Source organism: Trachurus trachurus (assembly GCF_905171665.1).
Source record: "Trachurus trachurus genome assembly, chromosome: 23".
NCBI lineage: Eukaryota > Metazoa > Chordata > Actinopteri > Carangiformes > Carangidae > Trachurus > Trachurus trachurus.
Window position 1 is genome coordinate 4,872,619 of NC_139912.1, and position 14,324 is coordinate 4,886,942.

At 41.9% G+C, this 14,324-nt stretch overlaps 1 protein-coding gene across 1 annotated transcript; it reads left to right on the plus strand.

Annotated features, from left to right (window-relative positions):
• The first annotated feature begins 1,401 nt into the window (after positions 1 to 1,401).
• Positions 1,402 to 11,776, plus strand: kics2 (KICSTOR subunit 2). The gene is made up of 6 exons (XM_083999583.1): positions 1,402 to 1,921; positions 3,264 to 3,552; positions 6,797 to 7,016; positions 8,816 to 9,055; positions 10,393 to 10,557; positions 11,242 to 11,776. Exons 1-6 carry the CDS (start codon positions 1,690 to 1,692, stop codon positions 11,437 to 11,439), a joined length of 1,344 nt encoding a protein of 447 aa, XP_083855709.1. The 5' UTR covers positions 1,402 to 1,689; the 3' UTR covers positions 11,440 to 11,776.
• The last annotated feature ends 2,548 nt before the right edge of the window (positions 11,777 to 14,324 follow it).

Sequence of the window (14,324 nt, forward strand, 5' to 3'; positions counted from 1 at the left end):
CAGATTTCACAGCATAAAACTCAAAGTCTATTTATAACAATTTATGACGTCAGAAAATAAATTATAATTTCAGAGTTTCCGTGTCATTTTCATTTGATCTTTTATCTTTTATCTCACCTTTTCGCTTCACTGCAACGGTTTCCTGGATCCTTCACCGTCAAAGTCCTTTTACTTGTTTTTTGGGACCGGTCTTTAGTGCCGATTCTCTGTCACCTTTTAATCCCTCAGAAGCTCTCAGATCTTCTGCTGCCAGGCTTTTAAATACACACACACAATTATACACACAAGAAAATAGGCAGTGGCCACCCCTGGAGGGAGAGAGAGGGAAAGGGGGGAACACGACTTAGTGGAAATGTAAAATGAATTCTGCTTAATGATCATAGTCCAATCACGTTGGTTTTGTTGGTTTAGCTGTAATGTGGTATTTTTCATCTGATGAATGAAGTCACTCATCAGGAGCTGAAGACAGTGTATTCATCTTTGTAAATATTGACTGAGTGACTTAAACAATGTTTGCTGAGCACGCAGATACAACTGAGATACATATTCACTTTTAGTTTAGTTTATTGTCTAAGTTATTGGCCTAGGTAGAAAATTGTCTTTGGCTTCCCCACATAAAATTACAGACAACCCAAACAAGTGGACAAGAAATGACAACAAATAGCAGCAGCAATAGGTAAAAAAGAAAAAAAACAACTCAACACTTATTTAGTTAATTAATAAATGATGAATAATTAGATATTGCCTCAACAAGTCGTCCTTTCAGTTTCAAGACACAGGCACTTATATGCTGTACAAAGACATGTGGGATGGAGTGTGCTGATGAAGTGTGAAGATAAGTGGAGGCAGCGGTTAGTGGAAAGGGTAAAAGCAGTGTTTAATTTATAAAAACCTACTGAGAGTAGAGGCCATGAAGCATCTGTTTGAGTTCTACGTAACACAGGATTAATACGAAGGATTAAAGTTACGTTTTTTGGAAGGCTATAGACTGTAACTATTCTGTCGTCCTATAAACTCCTGCTCAGTAGGTGGTGGTAATGCTAATGGAAAAATAAATAAATATTTAATCAATAAAAAAAATGTACATAGGCTATAAAAGTTTGTTTTAATGCCTTTTGGTTTTCTAGACTATCAACAGTGCTGCTATACTGTTCTTGCAAAAAAGTGTGTGAAACTTGGTTTGGAGTTGGTCGATTTTTTAAATTTTATTTTTATGAATGTGAAAGTTGCTTAAAAATAAATATATTGTACAAAAAAAGTCATTTTCCTTCCTATTGTCCTCAAAGCAAACAAAAAATTTCCTTTTTTTTTAATTCTAGTTCGGCTGCGACTTGAATTCGGCCATTCGCCTTTATTTTGGAACGTTCGGCTCGCCGTAATGTTTACATCCGGCGTAGCCAATATGGCGTCCAACGATTGATCAGTTTCTTGGATACGGGCACATTTTTAAAACTCATTGTGGTTTTAAGCCAATATTTAAGGTGTTCTTCTGTGGCATCAAATGAGACGAAATGTTTAGAAACCACACATAGCTGCTCTGAAGTCGGTGCACCGGTAAATGTTCTGGTCGGAAGAGCGATGGTTTCTTACCCAGACGGTAGAAGCTAACAGTGCTAACGCGTTAGCTCCAGGCAGCGGCGGCTCCGTTGTGTGTCTCCCTCCTCCTCCGCCGCCGCCGCCGGACTCATCATGACGGAGGCGGAGGAGCTGCGGCCCGTGCCCCGGGAGAGGGCCATCCTGGAGAGCTTCTTCACGCAGCTCGGCATGTTTTCTTTCGACCGGGCCAAGGACTACGTGGAGAAGGAGAAGGACAGCAGCAAGAGCGCCGGGGCCATCTGGGCCGCGCTGCTGGCGGCTCTGGCTCACCTGGCCGCCGCGGAGAAGGCGTATCACCACATGACATTCCTGGGACAGAAAATGGGTAAAGTTACCGTAAAAAATAAAAAGAACTACTGGGATGATGTTACAGAAAACATGGCATGATAATGTCAAGAAATAGCCCAGAAATAACGGTCAATTTCTCTGTCCTCTTGTCTCAATTCATCAACTACAGGATGTAACGGTTAAAGCACAACTTGCTTACTAGTTCAACTGGCGATCCAGATTTAGAACGTTAACACTGTTACCTGGCAACGGTAGTGTTCCATTTACAGTGTTGCCTGGGACAACGCTACTTACAACAATCCATTACATTACAGTCATGTCATGTTTTCATAAAGGCAAAAGATTACACATACTTTTCATGCTTTAGATATTTTGGAAAAAGGAAAAATAATTTTTCTCCACCAAGTCTTTGCAGTTGTCAATTACAATCATTTCTGGGATATTTCTACGCAATCAATCGTTATTTATTGGCTATATTTCTCGTCATTGCTATGAAACTGACCTTTATTTCTATCTAGACGTCGACGATATGACGCAATTACTCATTTCTTGACATTATCACATATTTAGCAGCCTGTAAATTAAAGAGTTGCAAATGTTTCATCTACTTGCGCATTTGCAACCAGTAAATTAGCTGTTTTGTTTTGTTTTATCTGCAATATGTCATCACAGGTCTCAGGCCAGGGTGTGAGAGGATCATAAATGGAAAGGAAATGTGAATATTTGCTTTGCAAGTCAATTTGTACCCCTAGATTTTGTATTTACGCTCCTTAAATTTAAAGTAAGGATCCACTGTGCCCCTGGTGAAAAGAATATAAAAGAGAAGTTAGTCTGAAGTCTTTTTACAGCAGATGGCGCTGTAACACACCAATGCTGACCGAGTGAGTTGGCATCTAATTTTTTTTATTGAGCAATTGTAAAAAGAAGAAAAAAAAAAAACTCCCAGTGAGGATAAAAAGTACAGATGGCAGTGTAGTGTAAAAATGCAAAAACATTTAGGGGATTCATGAAGGAAAACTAAACAAAACAAAAGCAAAACAACACCAAACAGTACCAGATAAGGTGCAAAGGAGATAATATATTAGGCCTTTAAATTTAACATAAATCGGAGCAGCGAAATAATTAAGAAAACAAATTATATAATAACAAAAAAATGTGCAAAGTCCAGGCTTGATTTCTTGGCATATTTGCTTTTGAGACAAAACAAACTTAAATTCATTAACAAAACCATGGAAGGAGGGTTTGCAGTTCCTCCATTTAGCACAATAGATGGTATTAATGCTGGAGAGAGATGAGACTAAATGATGCATATAAAAAATAATATGATATAAATCAAATGGTGATATCATTAATTTCCCCCTTCTTCTCTCTCTCTGCAGGGGGCCAGTCGTTCTTCAGCCGTAAAGACTCCATCCGCACCATCTACACGTCCCTGTACAACGAGCTGCGGAAGGTGGTGACGACGGGGCGCCACGGCCAGCCGGGCTCCACCTCCTACCTGGAGGACCTGCTGTCGCACCTGTCGGAGCAGCTGTGCCACTTCACGCAGGCGCGCATGGAGATGGCCGACCTGTACGAGAAGATGCACTCGCTGGGCAGCCAGAAGAGCATCAACTCGGAGGAGCTGGTCACCACGCTGGAGGCCGTGCTGCACAAATACAGCTCCAAGTGCGTGTCCATGTGTAACTATCTGCACTTTACATTGGTTTTTAAAGGGATAGTTCAACATTTTGGCTAACTGCAAGCTATTTTTAGAACGGCGGAGCAGAGCCGCGCCCACGAGTTGCTCAGAGCTACGCTACGGAGGCCAATGGGATTTCTTGGTTTTCCTCATCAAACTCATCAAATACACAATCCAACAACTCCACAACGCTCTGGTGGACAAGTTGTGACCTGCACATTCCCCACGCTATGAGATAATAACACAACGTTACCAGACAGAGTTGTTTTAGAGGGAAATTCATGCAAAACCGCTGATGCGCGTTGCCTTCAGAGACAGTTTTTCAGCAAGCAGTCTCTGTATTTCCCTCTAAAACAACTCTGTCTGGTAACGTTGTGTTATTATCTCATAGCGTGGTGAATGTGCAGCTCACAACTTGTCCACCAGAGCGTTGTGGAGTTGTTGGATTGTGTATTTGATGAGTTTGATGAGGGAAACCAAGAAATTCCTTTAGCCTCCGTAGCGTAGCTCTGAGCAGCTCGCGGCTCTGCTCCGCCGTTCTAAAAATAGCTTGCACCGACAATTAAAGGTAATGAACCTACTGCTACGACTATAGGGGTTATGGCAATGGGCCAATTTGCCAAAATGTTGAACTATCCCTTTAATGTGTTTCACTACATACACTTCAGTCCAAAATGATTCATACACCTGACATATACAAGGAATTTCTTATTTCAACTCAGATTTGACATAAATAGGACATGGATGAAAGTCTGACCAATTGATTTAAAGGCCCCATGGCATGAAAAATGTGATTTTGGTTATTTTTTCATGCTTGGGGAGGTCTGTGGGCCACGTATATACTGTCCCATGCATCAAACTGGTCATAAATGGAGAAACACACACCGCCCATTTGTACGAACATTCTCTTTGAGACGAGCAGATCGCACTTCCTCCTTTCTGTGATGTCACACACAAGGTAACTCCGCCCACCGTGACCAGTTGTTTTTTTTCAATTTTTATGAATGCAGCTTAGGTTTCAGTTACTTGCCTGTGATTGGCCCGACCACATGCCACTCTAAAACAGTGAGCCAATCAGAGGAGAGGTTCTCATTCTCTCTTCTGATTGGCCAAATGACCTGTGCCTGTTAGAACTCCAGAAAGAGGCAACAGAAAGGGGCAGTAGAAACGATATGAAGCAGATCACAGGTACTCAAAACCAATGATACATTTTGTTAGGGATATCAGCAGGTAAATAAACCAAGAGAAAAGTGCACAGCATGGGGCCTTTAAGTAAAGTTACACTGTTAAACATTGTGTTGTGTTAATTTAAACATTGACAAAAAATGACCACGTCCAAAATTATTCATACCACAGTGATAACAAGAGAAATAGCCATATGCTGTTCAAACAATGCCAAATGTTAAAGGGATACTTCACCCAAAATCGATTTGAATTATCGATTTTGGGTGAAGTATCCCTTTAAATCTGAGTTGAAACACTAATCTGTAACTGAAAAAATTAGAAATTCCTTCCTAATTTTGGCCTAAGTGTATATGCACAGTATTACTATCATTAATATTACATTTGGCGGCATTGTTTAAAAATACAATAGTAGAATATTATCATATATAGTTGGATTTAGCTGCATTTAGAAACTAAAACAAAACCCCCTGCAATAATATTGTATATTGCCATATTTGGGCTTCTGGGAAAAGAAAAAGGGGGTTTAATTATGTAATAAATCACTATGAAATATGAAGTTTAAGTTTATGAAGCATAATTAGGACTTAGTTTTCTTTTCCTGTGTTGATACTTTGAGAACATTTTGTTGGTTGGCGATGATACTTTAAGAGCAGAGTGACGTTTTGAGGCTAGAGGAGGAGGAGGAGGAGGAGGAGGAAAACTTTCTGCTCGATCCAGCAAATGCAGAAACTTTTCCCCCGGAGACAAGTCAGCGGAAAACGGGGGAAGACGACGTGCAGCAGCTGTTGTCGCGGCAACACGGCGAGCTGAGCTGCAGCCGTCGTCCACACGTCACCGAGCCGACCGAGCGCTGAGGGGTGAAGGTGACGCTCCGGACCGCAGAGCTGGGGATGAATGGACACCGAATATAGTGTGTGTGTGTGTGTGTGTGTGTGTGTGTGTGTGTGTGTGTGTGTGTGTGTGTGTGTGTGTGTAGGCTGAGATGTGAATGCGTCTCGGAGCAGCAGCTGCTTCCAGGTCACAACTAATTAGGCCACTTCCAGTCTCTTCATTTGTTTTCTCTGTTTAATGACGGACTCCTCCTCTTCCTCTTCCTTCTTTCTTCCTTTTCCTCCCTCCTCCTCCTCCTTTCCTCTTCCTCCTCTTCGTCTCCCTTCCTCCTTCTCTTTTCCTCTTTCTCCTCCTCTTTGTCTTCCTCCTCCTCCTCTTCCTCCTCACTTCTTCTTCCCTCCTCTTCCTCTCTTCCTCCTCTTCGTCTTCCGCCCCTCCCCTCTTCCTCCTTTTCCTCTTTTTCCTCCTCTTCCTCTTTCTTCATCTCTCTCGCTCTTCCTCTCCGTTCTTCCTCCTCCTCCTCCTCCTCCTCCTCCTCCTCCTCTTTCCTCCTCCTCCTCTCTCCTTCCTCTTCTTCTGCCTCTTCCTCCTCCTCTCTTCCTCCTCTACCTCTTCCTCATCCTCTTCTTCCTTTTCCTTCCTCCTCTTCCTCTTTCCTCCTCCTTCTCCTCTCTCTCTCTTCCTCTCCGTTCTTCCTCCTCTTCCTCATCCTCTTCTTCCTTTTCCTTCCTCCTCCTCCTCCTCCTCCTCCTTCCTCCTCCTCTTCCCTCCTCTTCTCTTCCTCATCTTCTCTCCCCCCTCCTCTTCCCTCTTCCTCCCCCTCCTCTTCCCCCCCTTCTTCCTCTCTTTCTCCTCCTCTTCCTCCCCCTCCTCCTTCCTCCTCCTCCTCCTCTTCTCTTCCTCATCTTCTCTCCCTCCTCCTCTTCCCTCTTCCTCCCCCTCCTCTTCCTCCTCCTCCTCCCCCCTTCTTTCTCTCTTTCTCCTCCTCTTCCTCCCCCCTCCTTCCTCCCCCTCCTCCTTCCTCCTCCCCCTCTCCTCCTCCTCTTCCCCTCCACTTGCTCTCTTCCCTCCTCCTCTTCCTCTCCCTCTTCTCCCTCTTCCTCCTTCCTCTTCTTCCTCCCCCCCTCCTCCTCTTCCCCTCCACCTCTTCTCTCCTCATCCTCCCTCTCCTCTTCCTCTCCCCCCCCCCCTCCCCTCCTCCTCCTCCTCCTCCAGGTTCCACCACCCCATCCTGGGCCGTGTGGAGGAGAGCTTCCAGACCGAGCTGGACGTGGTGACCCAGCTGCTGCGCGGTCAGGCTCAGGTGTCTGAGTGGAGCTTCCTGCCGGCGCTGCTCAGCCTCCACGGCGCCGGCACCAAGCTCACGGCCTGGGGGCAGCTCTTCCAGCGCCAGAAGGAAACACGCAAGCACCTGTTCGGCGGCCAGTCCCAGAAGGTGAGGCTTGAATCTATTCAGCATCACTTTTAATAGAATAACTTTAAAGGGATAGTTCACCCAAAATTCAAATTTCACCCGTTATCTACTCACCCTCATGTCGACTAAGAGCTGTGAGAAGTTTCAGAGTCCTCCGTTCCTTCTCTGAATTACGGGGGGGTCCACGCAGCAGTATTTGGCCATATAATGGTTGTGAACGGAGCTCACTTTTCTTTGTCCAAAAAGACACACCAAAAAACATCCAAATACCCCCATAGTGCTCGTATGTAATGTCCCTCTTGTATTGAAGCCCCAACATGAGAATACTAAATACTATGTTCGTCGCCCATCTATGTTTAAACTAATTTTGTTATTACAGTCTGATAAAACAAAAGTTATTTATAAGCTAGGTGCTTTTCTGAAACGTGTTCTTCCTCTGTTTAAGTGATAGTTTTTGCTCTGTCCTGGTCAGAGATGTATTTACAAAGTATGTACAGCCCCCACTGCCTCTTGCTATGTCTGATTATTTGTACTGTTTTATTGTTTGTGCTCCATACCACTTGCGTGGTCGTGAGAAAAATAAAGTGAAGTAAAAAAATAAAAAATAAAGTAAAGAAATTGTTCTGAAAAAAATTAAATAAGTCTATATTTTAAAGGGACAATGAGGAGTTTCTATTTGGTTATAAAAAAGTATCACGTTAATGTGGATGAATCTCCGCTACCCACACTTGTTAATGGGCCCATTTTCGATAAACATATCGTTTTGTCTCTATCGTTATTTTGTTATTATTAGTGGTGGCGGAAATGTTGGTCGAGCCGACCAGCTTTTCTTTACTTTCGGTTTCGCTGCCAGTCATGAGAATAACGCAGCTGAATCGCCGTTTATGGTCAGAACTACGACGGTATGTGATCGTCTTCGAACCTCTGACTTTAATTCTTGATGAATGAAAACATGAGTCTGTCTTGCGCCGGTCAAAGAATTTCACGGTGTGCGGAGGCTCATAAATGTAGTGTGAAAACACTTCACTTTAACAAAACTCCTCGTTGTCCCTTTTAATATAATAACTTTAAAGGGATAGTTCACCCAAAATTCAAATTTCGGTCTCGTTATCTACTCACCCTCATGTCGACTAAGGGCTAGGAGAAGTTTCAGAGTCCTCCGTGGCTTCTCTGAGTTACAGGGGGTCTCGGCGTAGCAGTGCATGTCCATATAACGGTTGCAAATGGATACCAACTGTCTTCGTAACTAAAAGACACACCAAAAAACATCCAAATACCTCCATGCTGCTCGTATGTAATGTCCGTCTTGTATTGAAGCCCCGGCATGAGAAATTGTTCCGAAAAAAATTAAATAAGTCTATATTTTAAGCTTGTTTGTAGCGGAAGCTCCCAGTGTCTCAGTTCACTGCTCTTCCTGTGACCGGCGGAACAATTTCTCATGTCGGGGCTTCAATACAAGACAGACATTACAGACGAGCAGCATGGAGGTATTTGGATGTTTTTTGGTGTGTCTTTTTGTTACGAAGACAGTTGTTATTCACTTGCAACCGTTATATGGACATGCACTGCTACGTCGAGACCCCCTGTAACTCAGAGAAGGCAGAGAAGTCGGCAATGATAATGCCACGGTGGAGTGAAACAACATAAGAACACAAAAAATAATTATATTCTAACTATTCAAATCAACACAAAATAACACAACAATGTAGTTTGGTTATTGTTGACTTGATCTTTAAAGGTGGCATAACTTTCTTTTCATTGTTTTTTTTAGTGGTTTCAACCTTTTATGTCATTTTTCTTCAAAAATAACCACAACAAAGGCCGTGCAGCCGCCGCACCTGTACGTGTGGCTGCAGCGCTTCCAGGCGGCGCTGCTCGCCAAGTTCAGCTTCTACTTCCACGAGGCGCTGAGCCGGCAGACGGCGGCGGCGGCGGACATGAGGGCGCTGACGGCCCGCACCGCGCCGGACTACTACGGCAAGATCAGCGGCTTCATCCGCAAGCACGACGCCAGCAACGTGTCGCTGGTGTTCGACAACCGCGGCCTGGAGAGCTTCCAGGTAGGGATGTTATGACGGTTCGACACAGTATCGATCTTTCAAAGCAGAAGCATCGCGACGAGATGTGTCGACGCCTCGCTTCACCATGCCAAAAATCACGTTCACGATCACGTCAATCAAGTTTTTGCATGCGTTGTTGTGATAGTTTCATTCATTAACAACTAGTCTACTTGCCAGCCCATATGGCCCCATTGTGAACCCGGAAATGTTGAGTACCCCAAAGTTTTATGTTAGAAATAGATAGTATGGGTCCCCAGTATTCAGAAACTGCCGGATGCTAATTTATATATATTGGGCAATTAGCACAATTGACATAATTAGCATAAATTAGCATAATTTCCTATATGGGCAATATTTCAACAAAATTGACTTGGCTGATCTGGGCAATATTGGAGTGATTTAGGGGTTATTGATGATGCTGAATCCATTTCTGACATTTTCAAAATTCAAAATGGCTGTCTAAACCGGTAGTGACCAGATTTAAACCGCCAGTGGGCCGATTTTGATGGATTTCAATCTGGTCCCTTCCGGTTTAGACAGCCATTTTGAATTTTGGAAATGTCAGAAATGGATTCAGCATCATCAATAACCCCTAAAACCACACTAATATTGCCCAGATCAGCCAAGTCAATTTTGCTGAAATATTGCCCATATAGGCAAAATATGCTAATTTATGCTAATTATGTCAATTGTGCTAATTGCCCAATATATATAAGTTAGCATCCGGCAGTTTCTGAATACTGGGGACCCATACTATATATTTCTAACATAAAACTTTGGGGTACTCAACATTTCCGGGTACTCATTTTTGGCAAGTAGACTAAACCAGAGAGAGTGCGTATAGATTAAAAAGACAGCCACAGTCACTCACATTGAATCACAAAGAAGGGAAACAGACTGAAGCAAAGCTCAACTCAAATGATCATCTGTTGTTAAATCAAAATCAAAATCAAAACCCCTTCCCACTCTCGCCAGCATTTTGTACAATTGTCATAAGTTATAACAGTCCCTAGTAGTAGCACAAGCATTTCCCAATTTTCTTCCACATGTATTTGGTAAATATAATTTTTGGATTTAATGTTGCATATCTTTATTAGCCTACATACAGCATGTTATGAAGACACAATCACATCATAATCCAAGTGTAACAGAAAAAACAGTCCAAAATCCCGAGATGCACAGAGAACCTTAATTGTTAAAGCGGAATATTTGTGTTAATATAAGTCTTAAATAGTTCTATCTTCCGACAGCAATCACTTATATAGAGTGTTTGGTCTGAAACACGGGTCTGTCAGTCACTCTGCTCTGCTGTAAGGTTTCTCCATCACTACTTCCAGGGCCACGGCTACCACCACCCGCACTCGTACCGCGAGGCGCCGAAGGGCGTGGAGCAGTTCCCCGCCGTGGTGTCGCTGCCGTCCGGCGAGCGGCCGCTGACGCACTGGCCCAACGTCATCATGATGATGGGAGACCGCGCGGCGGAGCTCAACACTCTGGACAAGGTGCTGCACTACTTTCTTTTTCTTCCACAATATCTTCATTTGAGTTTTAAGCAGCAAAGCAAAGAGAAATACAGTCTTTGACATTCCTGCAACATGTCATACAATATATGTATTATGTTATTATTATGTTCAGAACACAACATAAAACAAAAAATCACATAGAACACAAAACAACATGCTTCTCATGTTATTTAAAGGGATAGTTCAACATTTTCATTTGAGTTTTAACCCTCCTGTTGTCCTTCTTCATCTGTTCACTTCCTCCATCTTTCCTTCTTTCCTTCTTTTCTCCCTTGACCTGGTCTGTTCCCTCCCTCCGTCTATCTTTCCTTCCATTTTCCCTTCCTTCTTTCCTCCCATCGTTCCCTTTGTCTTTCCTTCCTTCCTTCCTTCCTTCCTTCCTTCCTTCCTTCCTTCCTTCCTTCCTTCCTTCCTTCCCTTCGTCTTTCCTGCCTTCTTTCTTTCCTTCCTTCCTTCCTTCCTTCCTTCCTTCCTTCCTTCCTTCCTTCCTTCCTTCCTTCCTTCCATAAAGACACATATACATTCAAATATGTGTTGTTTGGCCTTCAGTATGTAAGTAATTATTTCTAGTGGTAGGCTCGACAACATCTGTCTTAACCATTGAGTGGTACTTGGTTTATTTATGAGTACTTTACTTTCCCATAACAATGCAATGTAATACAGGTGGTTCACTTCTACGACGACAAAGTGCAGAGCACCTACTACCTGACGCGCCCCGAGCCGCACTTCACCCTGGTGGTCATCTTCGACGGCCGCAAGTCGGAGAAGGACCTGCACATCGCCGCCTTCCTGCAGGAGATCTCCGGCTCGCTGCGCAACTCCAAACCGTTCAGCACCTTGAAGCCGGGGTCCAAGGGCTGATGATGATGATGATGATGGTGATGAAGATGAGGCGTTCACGTGCTCTCGGAAAACTTCGCTGCGGTCCAACGACTGATTGATCTGTCGGCCTTTGTGTTGTTTGAATCTCATTTTGCCAAAAAGGTTCCAGACCAAAGATAATTTTATTTTACCTGCAGATTCTTAGATCACCACATTGTGACAGTTGTTGTTGTTGTGTGCTACTAAAAAAAAAAAAAAAAAAAAAAAAAAGCCTTTATTTAAAGTTTATGAAGTATTTTAATTATTTTGCAGCAATTGTTACTGTTTTAACTTGATTCGTATTTTTAATAATCTACTGTACATTCACTCAGCTTGGTTGAAATAAAGTTTTGAGATGTCTGAACTTCAGTTGTTATTTCTTTAACCTGCTTCGTTTATAGATGTAAAAAAAAAAAACATTTTACTGTTGAGTCGTGGTGCATTCACGTGCTTCTTTACTGCAGTAATACTTAAACTTTGATGATGTGTTCACTGACAGGCGTATGTATGTTTTAAAGGGTATTTGTACAAGGTTGCATTCACAGACATTTCAACAGTATTGCATATCAATGCTGATGCGTTCACTGATCGAACTATGGAATAACATCACGGCGATGCGTTCACTTACAGGCGTATGCAGTATGTTAATGTGTATTTCAACGTTTAAGTTAAATATATTTGAATAATGATGCGTTCACTGACGTATATACTGATTATATGTACAGTAGAAACAATGATGCCTTCACTGTCAGGTGTATATAAACATACTTTATGACAGATGTAGGACCCACATGCTTTTATATTCTTTTATATTTATATTTATGTGCATCTGTTATGAAGTGACAGTGATGCGTTCACTTACAAGCGCAGAAACTTGAGTATATTTCAACGGTGTTGTGTTCACTGACAGTATGTAGGTATGGAGGTACATTTGTGTCTTTATTATTCAATCAAAAAAAAGTTGATTTAAACAAAAAAGATATTTTCAATCAAATAACTCACTTAAATTAAATAAAAACCTTTTAAATTAAAGAAAAAAAGGGTTAAAACGCATTTTTTTTGCATTCAAACACTTTTTTTTTGATTGAAGTGAAGTTTGTTTTGATTGAAAATATCTTTTTTGTTTAAACCAACTTTTTTTTTCGATTGAATAATAAAGACACAACTGTTCCTCCATACTGAGGCATATTTGAACAATGATGCATTCACTGACAGACATACGTTCATAAGTATATTATATGAACGATGATGTGTTCAGTGGCAGTGATGCGTTCACTTACAAGCGCATAAACTTGAGTATATTTCAACGGTGATGTGTTCACTGACAGCATGTAGGATACTGAGGTATGGAGGTACATTTGTGTCTTTATTCAATCAAAAAAAAAGTTGATTTAAACAAAAAATAACTCACTTCAATCAAAAAAAAACCTTTTCAATCAAAGAAAAAAAGGTTCAAATGCATTTTTTTGGGTCTCAAATGTTTGTCTTTTTTTTTTGCATCCAAACACGTTTATTTTTATTGAAAAAGTTTTGTTTGTTTTGATTGAAAATATCTTTATTCAATCAAAAAACGTTGATTTAAACAAAAAAGACACAAATGTACCTCCATATGAGGCATATTTGAACAATGACGCATTCACTGACAGACATACAGTACGTTCATAAGTGTATTATATGAACGATGATGTGTTCAGGGACAAATGTACTTAAAGGGATAGTTCAACATTTTGGCAAATTCGCCCATTGCCATAACCCCTATAGTCATAGCAGTAGCTTCGTTACCTTTAATTGTCGGTGCAAGCTATTTTTAGAACGGCGGAGCAGAGCCGTGAGCTGCTCAGAGCTACGCTACGGAGGCTCATGGGATTTCTTGGTTTCCCTCATGAAACTCATCAAATACACAATCCAACAACTCCACAACGCTCTGGTGGACAAGTTGTGACCTGCACATTCACCACGCTATGAGATAATAACACAACGTTACCAGACAGAGTTGTTTTAGAGGGAAATTCATGCAAAACTGCTGATGTGCGTTGCCTTCAGGGACAGTTTTTCATCAAGCAGTCTCTGCATTTCCCTCTAAAACAACTCTGTCTGGTAACGTTGTGTTATTATCTCATAGCGTGGTGAATGTGCAGGTCACAACTTGTCCACCAGAGCGTTGTGGAGTTGTTGGATTGTGTATTTGATGAGTTTGATGAGGGAAACCAAGAAATCCCATGAGCCTCCGTAGCGTAGCTCTGAGCAGCTCACGGCTCTGCTCCGCCGTTCTAAAAACAGCTTGCACCGACAATTAAAGGTAACGAACCTACTGCTATGACTATAGGGATTATGGCAATGGGCCAATTTGCCCAAAATGTTGAACTATCCCTTTAATTTATAGGGTGATGCTTCGTTGAGGATGATGTGTTCATTTGTTCACTTCCTTGAACAGTGATGCGTTCATGAACCACCGGTGACAGAAAACAAAAACATTGCCGTATACAGAACACACTGGAGGTTTTATTGAGTGTTCAAACCAAACATTTAGTGACATTTCATTTTTAAAGAAAGGTTCGATCGAGTTTAATGACTTGGGTTTTCTTTCTTTCTTTCTAATTTCTTCCATGGTTTGTTTGCTTTGCTTTGCTTCGTTTTGTTTTGTTTTTTTTCTTCTTAAATTTATAATATAAATACAACACGTTGATACGATTCCATTTGGCTATATGAGCTCATCTCTAGGGAAGCTCAGGTTTCAAATACAGCAACACTAACAGACGAAAACCGTTTCCTTTATTTATCAAACACATTCAGAAGAAACCTCCCCCTCCCCTCCCCTCTTTGAGTTTAAAATGCACCAACATGTTATGATGCTACATGCCAAGTACACAATCCTATACATCAAA

Bases quoted from the DNA above. Each gene is read 5' to 3' on its own strand.
- kics2 (XM_083999583.1), top strand. From the start codon at position 1,690: ATGACGGAGGCGGAGGAGCTGCGGCCCGTGCCCCGGGAGAGGGCCATC. The intron at 1,922-3,263 runs GTAAAGTTACCG...CTCTCTCTGCAG, and splicing joins ATTCCTGGGACAGAAAATGG to GGGGCCAGTCGTTCTTCAGC. The intron at 10,558-11,241 runs GTGCTGCACTAC...AATGTAATACAG, and splicing joins AGCTCAACACTCTGGACAAG to GTGGTTCACTTCTACGACGA.